Raw genomic sequence first — 17,971 nt, 5'->3', positions numbered from 1 at the left:
AGGAGGAGTCAACACAGAAAACTCATGGTACTAGAAATGAACACAACAGGACTTCAGAAAATGCTGCCAGCTGCAAGAGTGGAAAGGCTTCTTGGATGTGGCAAAACTTTAGCTGTGTCCCAGATAAGGAGGAGGACTTGGATGAGGGGAGGCACTCTGGACTAGAGGGAGATGGTGTGCAGAGGTGGAAGGAGAGGGGTGAGAGTGGTCTGCCAGGTAACTGGGGCTGAGCCTGGGGAGAAGCAGAAATAAGGGTGGAGAGGTTGCGGCGGTGGAATGGGGGGCATACAATTATGGCAGGTTTTGAGAGTCAGAGAAGAGTTAACTTAGATATACCATGATAAACAGGGCAAATCATTCTGGCTTCTTGAGGTGAAGATTTGGTGCCAAATCTAGAGTTTTAGGAAGACAGGGCTAAGAGCAGCAGGCAGAAAGGGCTGGAGTGGAGAAGGGAGGTGAGGATGCAGGGCACCCTGCTGGTGAGGGCCTTCTCCATTCATTGCCGCCTTTAGCAGGTCCCAGGCTCAGGGTTAGGCCCTGAGGTTTTAAGATGGCTAGTGGGAAGAAATCAAAATGAATAAAAACTACAGCAAAAGGATGAATGCTGTAATAAAGGAAGGCATAGGGTGTTAGAGGAAAAGAGAGGAAGAAGAGATACAATTACTGGGAAAGGTGTATATAACGATGCAGTGGCAAAAATAACTTCTGGATTTACAGCTGCAAAAATGATCAGACCAGTTGTGAGGGGGGAGTTTGGAATGGTGGCATTGGGGGTCACCTTTAATAAGTTACTTCTGTCCAATTGAACATGATATTCATTACAAAACATGTTTGACCAGCCATCCTATTTTCATCTCAAAGTAACCTTGATAACAATGGAGCCCCTCCTAATCCATTTCCCCAAACACCTACTCCCACTCAATTCCAGCTTCTCCTCTTTCCTTAGTATACCCTTCCTACCTCTCTGTTGTGTCTTACCCGGTTTGTTGATTAAACTTATTGTTTGGTATCAAAACAGTTTCACTGCCTGTTCCACCCTCTATAATGACAGCTCAGTAAACCTTTACAAGTTCTGGTTTCTTACATTAGCTGCTTTACTATACAGTCACTACAAGAATGTCAGCATCAAACTTTAAAACTGTATATAATAGCAACAACTCACATTTCATAGTAATTACTATGCATTTGTCACTGTGCTAAGCACTTCATGCCTTTCACTCATTTAATCCTCTCCACAACCCCAGGAGGTAGGTAGCAGTATTGCTATACTGTTGAAAAGAGATCAGGGAACTTGCCCAAGGTTACTCAGCTAGTGAGTAGAGCAGTCAGTATCCACACCTGGAACCATCTCTATGACCTGCCATGCTTCTCTGCCTCTGCTGTAATGGCAAATGCCTGCCATTACAGGAGAAATCTGCTTTCTCCTCCCCAGATTTCCCCATCAGGGCTACGCGTAAGTATTAGTGGAAAGCAGCTCTGGAAGCCTCCGTTCCAGCAAGTGCAGAGACTTGCTTGTTTCTCTTCCTCCTCCCAACTGCTGCTCCCCCAGTGTGGAGACTTGTTTCTTCCTCCACCTCCGTCTTCCTCCCTCTTCCTCCTTTTCTGCCTCTTCCTCCTCCTTCTCCTTTTTCCCTCTGTCCCTTCTTCCTCCTTTTCCTCCTCCTCCTCCTCTACCTGCCCCTCCTTTCTGTTATCTGTATTTGTACCCTCTCCATGCTTAGGATCATTCCTGTGGTCCTCATTAAACTTCAGAACCAAGGCAATAAGCCAATTTTTTTTTTTTGAGACTGAGTCTCGCTGTGTTGTCCAGGCTGGAGTGCAGCGGCATGATCTTGGCTCCCTGCAACCTCTGCCTCCCGGGTTCAAGTGATTTTCCTGCTTCAGCCTCCTGGCTAGCTGGGATTACAGGAGCATACCACCACACCTGGTTAATTTTTTATATTTCTGGTACAGATGGGGTTTCACCATGTTGGCCAGGCTGGTCTCGAACTCCTGACCTCAAGTGATCTGCCTGCCTCAGCCTCCCAAAGTGCTAGGATTACGGGTGTGAGCCACTGTGCCTAGCCAGAAGCCAAACATTTGGACCCAAGTTTAGAAATGCTTTTCTAGAGCTCAGTGCTGTTCCTCTCCTTTTCATCTTTCTGTTTCATAATCACCATCATAATTGCACTTATCCTGTGCCCAGCATGTGCACAGCACCTCACATAGATCTCTCATTTAGTCCTCTCATTCTTCTACGCAACAGGAATTATCTGCCGCATTTTACAGTTTCCAAGGTCATACAACCAGCAAGCAGCAGAGCCTGAAAATGAACTCAGGTCTGGCCAATTTTTGAGCCTAGATTCTTAATTCTCACATGCTACAGCTCCTAGCCTAGGTCCACAGTGCTCTAAGTGAACTGGAGTTTAAGTGTGGTGACTGTGAGCATCTGTTCACCTCATAGTAAAAAGCTTTGCACAACTCTCACGAGAATTCCTCTAAGCTGCTTTCCGACGAGGCTTCGCAAAGCTCGGTTTTCCCCTTTTCATCTGAGTGAATCTAAATCTGTCTCCTAGCCTCACGGCCCCTCACATTTAGTTAACAAGCACATAATGTGCATTTGCTATTTTCATCCGTGTGAAATTGACTGCCTCTTTGTGGTGTATCTAAACCACGCATTATTTAAACTTGGGCACACGCATGCCACTTCCTTGGTCAGTGGAGTATGTTACAGATAAAAAAGAGGAAATTTTTTTGTTACTGTTTAATTGAAGTATTTCATATATGTGGCAATCACAGAGGATACATATTAACGCACATCAAAATGATGAATGAGAGGTCTGAATTGAAACTGGCCAGTACCGTCACATTCTAACATTTTGTTTAACAGAAACATGTTGTATTACAGAGCAGTTACTAAGAAAAATATCAATTATTATGGATTACTTAATTCCTTAGAATGAATATGAATTAGCTTTTATTAATGGGATGAATTATGACTACAGAGGTTTCATAGGGAGTTAGAAGGGCATGTTAGGGATTCAACGGGACTTGGACCCACTCTGCTAGATCTAAAAGCAGGGACCTGCAAACTCAACAGTTAGATAAACATCAGCTATTGGAAAAACGTATCATTCAATGCCTCTCATTGGGGCAAGGAACTGTGCAGTATTTCTTAAGACACAGTTTCAAAAGTTAGAGAATCCTAGATCCTTTCAAAGCACCTGTTTCTTATGGTTTCAAAGATATTTTAAACGTTTCTCCTTTTCTCAAAGCTATAAGTATCACAATATTCCTAATTATGCTATCAAAAGCTATTGGCCATTCTCCTCCTTTCAGTTTCATTCTAAAGCCCTGCAGGTATTCTCTGAATTCAAAACAACTGAAGTACCATGAGCTCCAACCTCCTTTGGAGTATGCAGAGAGGACACACTTTGCAGACCCTCCCATTCCTTGTGGTCAGCATTCTCTTCCATCATGCAATTACCTCTACATTTTGAATCCTCACTTTTAAATGTTCTGGTCAAATTCAGTTTGACATGTTAGCAGGAACCTGGTGCTATTCAAAAATGCTACCTAAGTATGTCATTCAGTTGTGCCAATGATTACATTTAGGAAGCCCTAATGAATGAAGACCTTCAGGCTGACATTATTGGAATTATCACAATTATTTAAAAATCTTCCAGGTGCTGCTACAGGAATCATCTGGCACAGGAATTGCCAACTTGAGTTTTGTGATTTCTGGGTTAATAACAAGAAGCATGCTGACATTCTAAAAAAGTGCCCTGGAAAAAATTAATTTTAAATATATAATTAGAAAAATAAGTTTGCAGGCCAGGCACAGTGGCTTATGCCTGTAATCCCAGCACTTTGGGAGGCTGAGGCAGGTGGATCACCTGAGTTCAGGAGTTCGACACTAGCCTGACCAATATGGTGAAACCCTACCTCTACTGAAAATACAAAAATTAGCCAGGTGTGGTGGTGTGTGCCTGTAATCCCAGCTACTCGGGAGGCTGAGACAGGAGAATTGCTTGAACCCAGGCAGCAGAGGTTGCAGTGAGCCGAGATTGTGCCACTGCACTCCAGCCTGGATGACAGAGCGAGACTCCATCTCAAAAAGAAAAAAAAAAAAGTTTGCGTACTATTTTCCCACTTTCTTTTCTCTGGAGAGGGGAAGATGACCAAATCAAACTCCAGAAAGCTTGAAAAACACTACTGTGGTGTATTTGTCCAGATGTGACCCAGACCAGGTCAGGTGAATTTTAAAAATCTGGACACCTACTATAAAGTTTTAGAAAATTCCAAGACTCTGGGAGTAGAACCAACAGTTTTTAGGCTACAATATCTCCTGCCTCTAAGTTCAGAATGGAATTTTAACATTAAATATGGATAGGGAATCTAAAACTACTAAAATTATACCAATTTCATTTAATAAAATAGATTTGTGTACACTGAACTGTTAAAGTTTAGATTTTCATATTTATACATATCTCAAGCATCAGGAGTGCTATCCAGAACAATCTGAGAATGAAAGTTAACTTTTTCTTGTTTCCCCTACTTTAGAGGATGTAAATATCTGAGTAGTTCTTTTGTTTTGAAATCTATAATCTAAATCTATCTAAATATTTAAATATATTTCCATATTTAATTATATATTTACACACATTTTAAAGTATGCACAACATACACATACAGATACACGTATATCCATACATAAATACCAAAAGGTTCTTGTAAGAAATTCTACCAGGCGCGGTGGCTCAAGCCTGTAATCCCAGCACTTTGGGAGGCCAAGACGGGCGGATCACGAGGTCAGGAGATCGAGACCATCCTGGCTAACACGGTGAAACCCCGTCTCTAAAAAAATACAAAAAACTAGCCGGGTGTGGTGGCAGGCGCCTGTAGTCTCAGCTACTCGGGAGGCTGAGGCAGGAGAATGGCCTAAACCCGGAAGGCAGAGCTTGCAGTGAGCTGAGATCCAGCCACTGCCCTCCAGCCTGGGCGACAGAGCGAGACTCCGTCTCAAAAACAAAACAAAACAAAAAAACAAAAAAGAAATTCTATCTGTGAGTCAATTCAAAGCCTAAATAAAACTAAAATTTATGAATATTTAGGCAGACCATGGGAAGACTGTGTGTGTTTTGCACAATCACTTAACACTTAGAATTACATTCTTAAGCCTAATAATAGAAATGTAATCAATTATCATAAATACAATGAAATAAAAGTGATTTCTTACTGAATACTGGAAAAGACGTGTTTCCTTTTAACACCTGGAATTCTTGTTCCAGTCGTCTCCGTAAATCTATTTGTTCAAATAAAACCTTCTGAAGTTCTTCTAATAAAAAAAAGAAGAGTCATTTTACTAATCTTTACAAATAACTCTCCAGAGAACTGTTATATATGGCAGTTTATTATTATAAGACAAAATATTTACCAGTTTAAAAAGTGTTGCATAGACATAGGATAGATTTTGTGCAGAAATCCATGAATATAAATCAATGTAATATATTATTTTAAAGTATTATATTACAGTGTCATGTATTGATTGATACGTATGCATTAATCTCAATTATATCCACCCAATGGTCCATATATTATTCATATGTTGCTTGTCAAGCTAAAAATATGGTGTAGGACAAAAATATCCTCCTATTATCTCCACAGTCGTTTAAAGCTAAGAGAAGTTCTACAGAATTGAAACTTTCATTTACCTTTCCCCATATTTTCTACATCCTTTTTGAGTGAATGAGGTGAATTAGTTTCTTGTGTGTGTTCACCTTTTAAAAAAGGAGAAAAAATATTATTAGTTTTGTGTAGGCTAGTTCTGTAAGTTTTCCTTTACATTTTCTTTTAGTATCTGCAAAACAGTTTATTTAATATAACCTGAAATTGGAAGTCCTCATAACCAAATGTTGTCCTCATTTACTCACACACAATCCTCCTGAAACATGGAGGGGAGGTGCAGAAAAGGAGAGCAGAGCCTGCCCCGCCTGTGATGGCAGCTCCAGAAAAGCAGATTCTTGAAGTTATTCCCTCTCCAGCCCCCTACTGCTATCCATCCTTTACAAGGAAGGAAATTTCTAGAATGGGCAAAAGAGGAGTCTGGATAGTCAAGATTTCTGGTAGAAATCTGATTGGAGTCCCACTTGTCCTTGAAGGGAGGAAGCTTGATTTGAATAGAAAGGTTCTCAAGACTAGAGGCAGGGGCCTAGCCTTCTTGGGCCATCAAAATTTGGGACACAGAAAAAGAAGTGGGAGGAGACTTTGAGCTGTGATTGATAAACCTGGAGGGGTTTCCTAATAATTGATAGTTTTTTTTTTTTTTTTTTTTTAAAAACAACTTGGGCGGGGCGCGGTGGCTCACGCCTGTAATCCCAGCACTTTGGGAGGCCGAGGTGGGCAGATCACCTGAGGTCAGGAGTTCAAGACCAGCCTGACCAACATGGAGAAACCCCATCTCTACTAACATACAAAATTAGCCGGGCGTGGTGGTGCATGCCTCAATCCCAGCTACTCAAGAGGCTGAGGCAGAAGAATCGCTTGAACCTGGGAGGCAGAGGTTGCAATGAGTTGAGATCGTGCCATTGCACTCCAGCCTAGGCAACAAGAGTGAAGCTCTGTCTCAAAAAAAAAAAAAAAAAAAAAAAAAATCAACTTAAGGCTAGGTGCAGTGGCTCATGTCTGTAATTGGGAGGCTGAGGCGGGAGGATTGCTTGAGGCCAGGAGTTCAAGACCAACCTGGGTAACATGGCAAAACCTTGTCCCTACAAAAATAGAAAAATCAGCTGAATGTGGTAGTGTGTGCCTGTAGTTCCAGCAACTTGGGAGGCTGAGGTGGGAGGATCACTTGAGCCCAGGAAATTGAGGCTGTACTGAGCTGTGATTGCACTACTGCACTCCAGCCTGGGTGACCCTGTCTCAAAATTTAAAAATAAATAAATAAAATAAAAAGTAAAAAAAATTAAAAATCAACTTAGACAAAATAAGTTAACTTATATTAGTTTGTGAACAGTTACTTGCTTGCTGGTATCTCTTCACTGCTCTTCCTTGACCAAAGAAAACTATATTGTGAATAAAGGTTAGATCGTTATTCCTATTTAGCTTACGTGCTAACTAGGATGGCAAGTTAAGAAAATGTCTCTATCCACAGTGATGAATTGAGTCTACAAATCCAGTCTAAATAAACCAGAATCCAATCACTCAGGCAACCAGAATTTTTAAAAAATTCAACCTGCTATCCTCAAGACTCACATAATTTAATCAAGCTTTTCATTTCTGTCTGAAGAGGTTTGGTAGAACAAACAAAGGGGCTCTGAGGCTTCATGGATCCCCCTCCCTTTACCCCCATCCCTCCTCTCTGTCCCCAGAGTTCCTCGAACAGGCCTCAGGCATGGTGCTGTCTCCTTACTCCCCTTCCTCACTCAGTGGGCCATGTGTTACTTGGGGGCAGGGGCTAGGTATGGCCATTGCTTAGCACAGTGCTGAACATACAATAAGCACTCAATAAAGGGTTTGTAGTTGTTTCTGAAAAGGACCCCAGGAGTGTAAATTCTAAATTACAGCGTGGGCCAGAATTCATCAAAGATCTCCTTACTATTTAGTTCCCTCAGCAAAAAACAAAATGTAATGGCCCTGGGCACTTGTAGAAGTACAGGGAGATTTCTTTGCCGAGGTAAAACTTTCTGCAAAGAGGGAAACAAAATTTCTCCCTGAAGTGGTGAACTATAACAGTATCATGGACAGACAGGAAAATTTTCAACATGATATTATCAATGGCAATTCAAGTGCATTTTACTTGATGACTGTGGGGAGTACGTTTGTGTGTGTTTCTGAATGTGTGTGTGTGTGTGTAGGTAAATACATCTGTGAAAATATATGCAAATATTTCAGAACATATGCACCATTAGGGGAAGGAGCCTAATAATATCCTTGGCATCCCTCAGTTCCTGAGTAGCAAGCATCTTCCCTAATATCCAGATTAGATTTCTACATTCTCATTCTCATCTTGGACATGACCTCTCTATAGGTTCAGATGTACTCTTGAACCTTGATACCTTGGCTTTCTTCTCCATATAAAAAGAAAATAGAGAGGAAATATCTGTGAAGCATTTTAAATATAGACCTGAATGCAATTCCTAGAAAAACACTATTATCTAAAACAAGAGTAACATGAAGGTTGATAACAAATCATTAATGTGTAAACCAAGAAAAACAGTATTTTGAAATGAAGATACATGCATATTATGTGCAGTCTCAGTTAACCACTTAAAGGTGTATTTCAAAAATACTGGCATACAATATTGACTCTGAACAAGAGAAGAAAGAGGCATGTATGTATCTCTGTGTTTATCTGCAGGGCCTAATGACACTACTATTCTACAACTTTCTCAACCACTCAAAGCATGATTTAAATGAGATCTTTATTCCTGAATAGGCAATTCTAGAAACCATAGTCTTATCAAATTATAGACCAGATTCCTTTTGACTCTTTAGTATATTTTGTGGACTGTTTATCTTATATTATGTTTCAGTTAGATAGTTGAATTTAAAAATTAAAATGTGATATGTAAAATGCATTTCTTTCCTATTTCATAATTAGTAGCTTTACATTGGTATGAAACCACTAAACAAGCAGCTAGTAAATGGAGACTATATTAACCACAGGCAAATCTACTGATGATGTTAATAAAAAGCTTGTCTTTTCATCAGCTTTGTAGAGGTTTTATTAACACTTTGCATCGGCATCTATTTCAAACAGATATTTTGCTGCATCTTCCGGGTAAAATCTGCCAATTTTGAGCTTAGAGGATTCGAATGCCCCACTTACAAAGGGTTTTTAAAATGGCTAAATGTTAGGTAAATAAGAAGCACAGAAGCTTCTTCTGCCTTTTGTATATCTTTTACTGGACTGTTGCCTTTCGTATATTACTAATCTGTGAAAACCAGATTGTTAATGGTGGTTAAAAATGACCTCTGGGAGCCTGGATAGATTTGTTCACTATTGCTGCTAATGGTTTCCATCTGGTTAAAAAAAAAAGGCAGTCTAATACTAGATTAAATAAATGTGATTTAGTTGACAGTGAGCTCCCAATTTTTATAAAAATTCCATCAGGTTGGCTACATTTTACTTTCTCAGAATTAATGAATGGGTTTGGAAACATCCCTAAATTAAAGTGCTTACTTTTTTTCCCCTGTATTCCTCTCACCCCTTTTATTTTTAAATATGGACTACTTCAGAAATTTGTTGTCATCCTTGCACAGGGGCCATGCTAATCTTCTCTGTATTGTTCCAATTTTAGTATATGTGCTGCCAAAGTGAGTACTGGATTCCTCTTTTAAAAATGGGGTTGGTGAGCTGGATGCGGTGGCTCATGTCTATAATCCCAGCACTCTGGGAGGCTGAGGCGGGTGGATCACCTAATGTCAGGAGTCAAGACCAGCCTGGCCAACGTGGTGCAACCCCTTCTGTACTAAAAATACAAACACTAGCCGGGCATGGTGGTGGGCGCCTGTATTCTCAGCTACTTGGGAGGCTGAGGCAGGAGAATCTCTTGAACCCAGGAGGCAGAGATTGCAGTGAACCGAGATCACGCCACTGCATTCTAGCTTGGGTGACAGAGCAAGACTCCATCTCAGGGAAAAAAAAGGGGGAGGGAGGGACGGGGGTCTGGGAAAGCATAGCGATTCTAACAGTGTAGAGTTCTAGGAGAGAAAATTATACACGGAAGAAGCATGTTTCTTGGAAGCCTGGCCTCAAACATGTCTAAGACTATAGAAAAAAACTGGTTTGAAGTTGGAGAGTAACGGGTAACTAGGGCATAAAATGTCTCCTGTGGATGGAAGTGACTAAAAGCTGCTGCTAAAGGCCTGGGGCTATGGCTCACACCTGTAATCCCAGCACTCTGGGAGGCCGAGGGAGAGTGCTTGAACCCAGGAGTTTCAGACCAGCCTGCACAACATGGCGAAACTCTGTCTCTATAAAAAAGACAAAAATTAGCTTGGCATAGTAGTGCACTCCTATAATTCCGGTTACTCTGAGTGGGAAGATCACTTGAGCCCTGCAGGTCAAGACTGAGGTGAGTCATGACTGCACCACTGGCCACGGCATTCCAGCCTGGGTGATAGAGTGAGACCCTGACTCAAATATAAAAAAGAAGAAGAAAAGAAAAAGCTGCTGCTTAGGAAGGTGTCTACATGAGGACTTTCCAAGTGCACATGTGCAGGACCAGTTCATTGTGACCTGCGTGGTTTCTGAGAATCCTGCTCACCCAGGAGGGTGGGGGCAGCATCATGCCATATCAGGGAAACTACATCACTGCTGAGCGCAGCTGGAGACCAGAGAGCCTGGAATGTCAGGAGCCTGCTTTCCTGGTCTCTCCAAGGTCCTCCAACAGCAGTGGTTCCATGTTCCAGGTGAATGTTCCAACCCACTCTTGGTTCTGCCCTCACATGTTATTAGAAACTGGAAGTACGAGAAAGGTGGGTGTGAGAAGTAAAATACTGAAGCAGATATGAGCAGTAAATAGCAAATGAAGAGGAGATGGAGTATATGAACAACACAAACAAGAAAAAAAAAATCAGCAACAACAACAAAAAACAGCCAACAGATTCAATAGCATTAGCTTTCAAGGCACTAGAATAATTACTTTCTGTTAAATATCATGGCAGGCCTCTGCTCAAGAACCTGCAATGGCTCCCTATGGTCTCCATCAAAGACTCCACTCTAAAGTTCTCCCCGCAAAGTCTCTAGGTTCTCCCATAATCTTATTCAACCTGCTGAGCTGCTGAGCCATCCTGTCTCCATTTTTTTTTTTTTTTTTTTTTTTTTTTTTTTTTTTTTGAGACAAGGTCTTGCTCTGCCACCCAGGCTGGAGTGCACTCACACAATCCAGGCTCGGGCTCACTGCAGTCTCGACCTCCTGGGCTCCGGTGATCCTCTCACCTCAGCCTCCCAGGTATCTGGGACTTCAGGTGCACACCATCATGTCTGGCTACTTTTTTCCTGTATTTTTTTGTAGAGACGGGGTTTCGCCATGTTGCCCAGGCTGGTCTTGAACCCCTGAGCTCATGTGATCCATCCATCTCGCCCTCCCAAAATGCTGGAATTACAGGCCTGAGCCACTGTACCCGGCCCATCCTGTCTTTATGGCCTAACAGGCATTTATTTTCCACATCTGCTGCTTACATCTGCCTTACGTCATTTCTCCATCCTAAGGTGCCCTCTCCTCTCTTCCTTGTGCAACCAAAATCAGAATGCCATCCAAGTCTTCTCTCGTTAAGGATTGAATGCCTGTGTCCCCCTTATCCCCAAATTCACATATTTAAATCCTAACTCCCAAAGTGATGGTATTAGAGGGTGGGTGGGGGGGGGAGGCTTTGGGATGTGATTAGGTCACGAGGGCAGAGCACTCATGAATGGGATTAGTGCCCTTATAAAAGCAACCCCAGAGACCTCCCTTCCTACTTTTCCACCATGTGAGGACACAACAAGAAAATAGCCATTTATGAACCAGAAAGAGAGCTCCCTCACCAATCACTGAATCTGCCAGTGCCTTGATCTTGGACTTCCCAGCATCCAGAACTGAGAAAAACAGATGCTGTTTAAGCCATCCAGTTGATGGTATTTCTTTTTCTTTTTTTTTTTTAATAGCAACCTGGCCAGCCTAAGACGTTTTTCTTCCATAAGGCTTTTTCAACTTCTGCAAATCTTACTGATTCATCCCTTCCTTGGCTGAACTTATGAGTGCTTATTGCCTTTATTCTGCCCCTTTGTACCTGATGTTCTAGGTCTTCCTAGAAGTCTTCCTAGTCTGGTCTTCCTCAGCTAGAAAATATACTTTCTGAGGGCAGAGAGATCCTACCCTACAGGTAATCCCCATCACTACTACCTTAGGAAGGGGTACAAATATATTCCACGAATACTTGTTGTACTTTTTAATCCATTCTGCTTTGTAAGAGAAATACTAACTAACGTTATTCTAAATCCTTAGTTGTCATGAAGGGTTTTAAAGCACTAACTTGTTCCTATATGTGAAAAGTACATTTAATCCATTTGCATATTCTGACTAAATTAGGCTAACTATATATTCAGTTTACTGGGGAAATTCGTGATGCTCCAATAGAAAATAAGTTTTGTTCTCATCTGACATTTTGAAAATTTCTTTAAGGAACAAACAAAACTACAGCACTAAATTTTAACCATGACCTAAAAATATTAATAAACATATATGTCTTCTGTGGTCTCCAACAGCAAAAACATTGTACATTTTTAGAGTTCATTTAACTATAAGAGCCGAATGAATGGTCAGGTGACCTGTTCTGTTGGTGGACATGAGAGAGGAGAAGCTGATTAAACAGTTATCACTCTTCTCAAGCTGAACTCTGAATTCAGTAAGTAAGACATTTAAATATTGTGTCCTGCACACATGTAGAGTATACCATGTATATGGGGTACAATATGAAACTTTTGCCATTTGAATAAAGAGTAAAAAATGTGGCATTCACCCATCCCTTCTATGGAAATACATTCTTTCATCTCCCCACTATTTTCTTTCTTTCTTTCTCTTTTGAGACAAGGTCTTGCTCTGTTGCCCAGGCTGGAGCGCAGTGGTATGAACATGGCTTACTGCAGCCTGTCCTTCTGGGCTCACGTGATCCTCCCACCTCGGCCTCCAGAGTGGCTGTGCCACTATGCCAGGTTAATTTTTAAAAATTTTTTGTAGGTCTCCCTATGTTGCCCAGTCTGGTCTCGAACTCCTGGGCTCAGGGAATCCTCCTGCTTCATTCTTCCAAAGTGCTGGGATTATAAGCATGAGCCACTGCACCAGGCTGCCCCGAGTCTTTTCATCCCTACTTGGTTTCCTACTCCTTGTCTTGCCTGTCTCCCTTTTAAATTCTCCCTTGAGCCAGCAACCAGTGCTTAGAAGCATGGCCCCAGCCAGCAGCCCCAGGGACTAAGCAGTTGCTTATCACTGAAACGGCCTCTATGTCCTTCCAGTACTATTGTTGACACTTGATGAAAAATATTTGGAGAATTTTTTTTTTTTAAATAGAAGGAAAATGTCTGTCCACAGAGGAAGTCTGCAGAAAAAAAGAAAGAAAGTGTGTTATTTAATTGAACACTCACAGGTAAATTTAGTAAATAAATTTTTTTTCTTTTTCTTTCTTTCTTTCTTTCTTTTTTTTTTTTTTTTTTTTTTTGAGAGGGAGTCTTGCTTTGTCACACAGGCTGGAGTACAGTGGTGCAGTCTTGGCTCACTGTAACCTTTGTCTCCCAGATTCAAGTGATTCTCCTGCCTCAGCCTCCCGAGTAGCTGGGATTACATGAGGCCACCACCATACCCGGCTAATTTTTGTATTTTTAGTAGAGACACGGTTTTACCATGTTGGGCAGGCTTGTCTTGAACTCCTGACTTCAGGCAATCCACCTGCCTCGGCCTCCCAAAGTGCAGGGATTACAGGCATGAGCTACTGCACCCGGCCAATTTAGTAAATAAAATTATTTTGGTTTAAGGCTGTGTCTGTACATGAGATACACATGCACTCTAACATCTGGATGAAGAAAGGTATAATTTCGGTCAATAGTCCAGATGTTTCCATAGTTTGTGCAGAATCATGTGCTAGCAGTGTCTGTGTTCTGCTGCAGGGGAGCACACCCTAGAAGAGAAGGCATCTCCTGCATACGCAAAGCTGCAAACAATCTTCGCATGCTGCTCCCAATGCACCTTCTTGCCCTTTCAGCCTGGGCTGAGGCTCTGTCCTCCTGCTGCTCAACAGCAGGCACAGGGCCTGGCCACTGTTGAACAGAAGCTGCATGTATGCATGTTTAACTCCCAAATAAACTCTGAATTTTAAAATTGATCTTAGTCTTATAATCTGCTTCTAAGTGAGATTTTCTGGATTTTTTATTTTCTCTATCTCTGACACTCTATCTTAGAGGTATAATTTGGATAGGGTCAAAATTAATCTACAGTTAGTATAATAGCACATTTAAGAATAACTAAAATATAGCACAACATATGGCATAGAGAGGTTTTTAAAAACACTTTGCATTAAGGCATTAAAGAATCAATTATATAAAAAGCAAGGTTAAATAATTTTCTCCTCTATCAGTGGGATATAGACTTCTAATTTCTTGCTGTTAAATTCTACACTGAATGACTTCCCCTGTGACGTTTGGCACTTCAGTGAAGTCACAGAACAGAAAAGAAAAAAAAAATCAATACCACTGGAGAGCATATGCTACAGAATGAACTAACTAAATATTAACTTCATTAGTGAAAAAATAAAAAGGAGCAAGTGCAAGATTAACTAATACCAGTGGGATTATAGTAAACTAAGAGTTATGGCAAACTTTACAATTCATGATCAAAATTTATTGCAAGGTGCATACACGCTGCATCTGGAATCAGTAAATTAAATATCTTTGATTAGTGCATCTCGAGTTCATTTAGAAAGGTCTTGAGTTTTAGAACTGGTGTTGTGAGTTAATGCTGTTTAATTTTTTTTCCTGGACATTTTTTTCATTGCCCTTCTCCATCTCCTTGAGTTCTGCATTTTTAACAATCATTAGTAAGAAGGAAACTTTCATAAATAAAAATAAACAAATATCTGAAATAAGGAAATTATTTAATTTCGAATCCATGTATTGAAAGACTTCAAAATACATTATACATAACTAAATGTTGCTAGTTAAAACTAGAGGTGGGAGGTTTTATCAAATTTTATAGGTAGATTAACTGAGGCACAAAATAGTTTAAGGGTTTACCTAATGTCACCTAGTGAGATAATTAAAACTCAGATCTACTAGTTCATACTTTAAAGAATTTTCTTTTTTCCTTTTTTTTTAAAAAAAAAATCATAAGCATGTTCGAAAATAGAATGGAATAATGAATCAGAGTGCTTCATCCGCTATATATTCATGAGAAGTGTAATTGCTTCTTACTATTCTCAGAAATCTGTCCATAGCATATTAAGTACACTAGAGAATCATACCAGTGAAAATCAAATTGATTTTAAAACTTCTATACATATAAAAAGATGCAGTTGCACTTGCACTGCAATGGCACCGGCGTTTCTCCAGTGAAGGGGATTGAAAAGTGGGGATGACTCCACTTTACCTGATTTCCTTGACCTGCAATAGCTTTGAGCTGTCTTACCAGCTTACCCCACTGCATTCAATTTCAAATCACTTAACTTCACTAAAGTTATTCAAAACGGATATGCAAAACCTTACTCTGGGATTGCAAGTGGAAATACTGTCATTTATATTTTTGAGTAGGTAATATTTTGACCAAACTACCATTCCCCTTATCTATCTGACTTGGGTCTAATTTTAAAGAATCTAGAGATAAAAGTTCTCCTGGCTATTGGGTAATTTTGGCTGCTTAAGAACTTCATGTTTGGTCCCTCTAAGCATACAGAATTATATCTGCTGTATGTAAGGTTAATGACCATTAACAGGGAGGTTTTTAAAAAATCGTTTAAAAATGTAATCTCTTACGAGTTGATGGGTGCAGCACACCAACATGGCACAAGTATACATATGTAACAAACCTGCACGTTATGCACATGTACCCTACAACTTAAAGTATAATAATAATAAATAAATTAAAAAAAAATGTAATCTCTTTGAAATTGCTGAAAAGTAATAGTTACCGATAAGGCTGAAAGATTAAAGAAAGGCTAAACTTAATTAAAATGATGAACTAAAAGATCAACTGGAACAAAGTATTGTTGCTAAACAGAATTTTTTTTAGGGATCATTTAAATACAGGTCTATATCTTTGTTCAGAGAAAGGTCATAGAGATTTTCTGATTAACGATATTTATGGTTGCCACGGGAGTGAAAAATTCCTATAAAAATCAAAAATTGCATACTGACTTATCAGGCAGTTTGAAAAGACATTTCGTTCTTTTTTTGTTATAGCTATATAAGCATAGAACTAAAATATTGATATTTTCCAATAATAATGGTTGAATTAAACATTGGCTAAAGGGACACAGGGTTATATAAATCTTATCAGATTTTTTCTTTGTGTAGACTACTATCATAGTACTCATACTGCTTTCTTAAGTAATCTGTCTCCTCCTCTTGATTGGAAGCAATGTGAGGGCAGGGACTGGTGTTGATTTATATTTCTGAATTCCCAGAGTCTAGGAAAGTACTTAGCACACAGTAGGCATTCAAAGATATTTGTGGAGTAAATAAGTAAATAAACAAATGAATGCTATGATGTAGATAACGGCTGTTACATGGGGGAAAATGTCTTCATTAATGAGTAAAGAATACTGGATAAAACATTTGGCTGCTACCACTCCAAAGCAGCTAATCACAAGCGCTCATAATCTCTTTGGCTCATCTGAATTTCTGACACTTTGCCAAATAAACGGATAAATGGATTCTCGGAATCTGACCACAAGTAAATACATTAATACCAAAACATAGGTCACTTGGGCCCCCAGTCTGGGATTTTCCCAAATGTGTATTTCAATCTGAAGACCATAAGCTAATATTTTCTAAAAGCAATGGCAGCTGAAGGTGCACCAAGTTAAGTCCCACAACAATCCAAACCCTTTAAACACTTCTTGGTGTTTAAAACATTTCCACATGCTAAGCCAAAAACCCCATAAGGATGAAGTTCTTGTGACCCAAGATTTCAAGGTAAAGTTAACAAAATATAGCCTTCACCTGAAATTTGCTTATTTTGATAATATATTTTTATCCCTTCCATGTTTCACCTGTCTCCCATTCAATACAAGATAATAAGATTGTATAACCTCCTACTACATACTTCCTGGAATAATGTGAGAATGAAACTGTGATATAGAAAAATCAATGTGGAACAAGTTTCTCTGGGAATCTGTATCAAATTAATTATTGTGAGGTAGGGACTAGCAATATATCAATAGTATCACTAGGTGTTATTACCAATATAACTATTGACTGCACTGCCCTGAGCTCTAGGCACTGTGGAATTATGAGAACACCGATCCTGACTGTACTTTTACTTACTTCCTTTTAGCATTTATATTTCCATCTTAATATCAAACAACAGTAGATTCTATGGTTTTTATCTGCTTGGCTATCATTCTTGAGGTTCCGATGGCTTGTTAGGGTTTACTAGACTCAATAAGCATGCGGAAAACAAACCCCTCTTAAAGCCAGAAATTTGTTGTCAAATTCCATCCAAATCAGAGGAAGATGAGAGAGAGAAATTCAGCTTTTAACAAATATATAGAGACTATTAATATACATAAAATGAAGAGAATACAGCTCTGTGAAGGAATTAGTTTCTTCAAATATATTTATTAATAGATTGCTAACAGGTATGGGTATGCACGGTTGTTGAAGTGTTAACTGAAAACTTCTTCAAAAAATTATGAATGCTAGCTGTTAAATGCAGTGTAGGAAATTAAAGTTCCTAAAAGTAAATTTCAAACTGAAATTTGGATTTTCTCATTCAATTTATAGAAACTATTTTAAACATCAAATTTCCCCTAATTTTGTACGAATCATTGTTACCTCTTGAAAAGCTACTGCACATGTTCCATCTTTTATAGCATATTTACAAAATTTAAATTTTTTCTACAAGAATTTGTACCCAAATAGAGTTCAGCAGAAGTAGACTTATGAAGATTGATGTTTATCTAATAGATAAATGAAGTTCAGGGTCTGGAGTAAAGTTTGATGTCTGTCTAAATGTGTTATTTTGTATTAAATACATGTATATGAAAATTTGAACTTTAATATTACCAATAGCCAACTCCAAGATAAAAACCTCCAAATGCAGGCAGTCAAAAACAACTTAAAACTAATGTGTGTAAATTACAATGCACTAATTTTAACAAGTGACACTAAATTAAAGCTTGTCTTAATATTGGTGAATGGAAAGCAGGTTTCACATCCTGCCTCTGAATGGGTCATGTTATTTAAAAAATACACAGCCATTGCTACATGAAAGTTTTCTTATTTTATTCGACTTTAGGC

At 39.5% G+C, this 17,971-nt stretch overlaps 1 protein-coding gene and 1 non-coding gene across 2 annotated transcripts in view; both read right to left on the bottom strand.

The window, feature by feature from the left end:
• SKOR2 (SKI family transcriptional corepressor 2) overlaps nucleotides 1–17,971 on the bottom strand; it is a 44,425-nt gene that overhangs the window by 17,728 nt on the left and 8,726 nt on the right. Inside the window, exons 5-6 of the mRNA XM_015121888.3 lie at nucleotides 5,694–5,759; nucleotides 5,219–5,317 (exon numbers count right to left, since the gene is read on the bottom strand). Of these exons, the coding sequence (XP_014977374.2) occupies nucleotides 5,219–5,317; nucleotides 5,694–5,759 (165 nt within the window). The remainder of the gene's footprint in view (nucleotides 1–5,218; nucleotides 5,318–5,693; nucleotides 5,760–17,971) is intronic.
• LOC114673933 (U6 spliceosomal RNA) lies at nucleotides 9,200–9,305 on the bottom strand. The gene has a single exon (XR_003724771.1). It is a non-coding gene; the product is annotated as a U6 spliceosomal RNA (small nuclear RNA).

The sequence above is a fragment of the Macaca mulatta genome, chromosome 18 (assembly GCF_049350105.2).
Source record: "Macaca mulatta isolate MMU2019108-1 chromosome 18, T2T-MMU8v2.0, whole genome shotgun sequence".
In the NCBI taxonomy this organism is placed as follows: domain Eukaryota; kingdom Metazoa; phylum Chordata; class Mammalia; order Primates; family Cercopithecidae; genus Macaca; species Macaca mulatta.
Note: the sequence above shows the minus strand (reverse complement) of the source record. Positions and strands in the feature narration are given on the sequence as shown.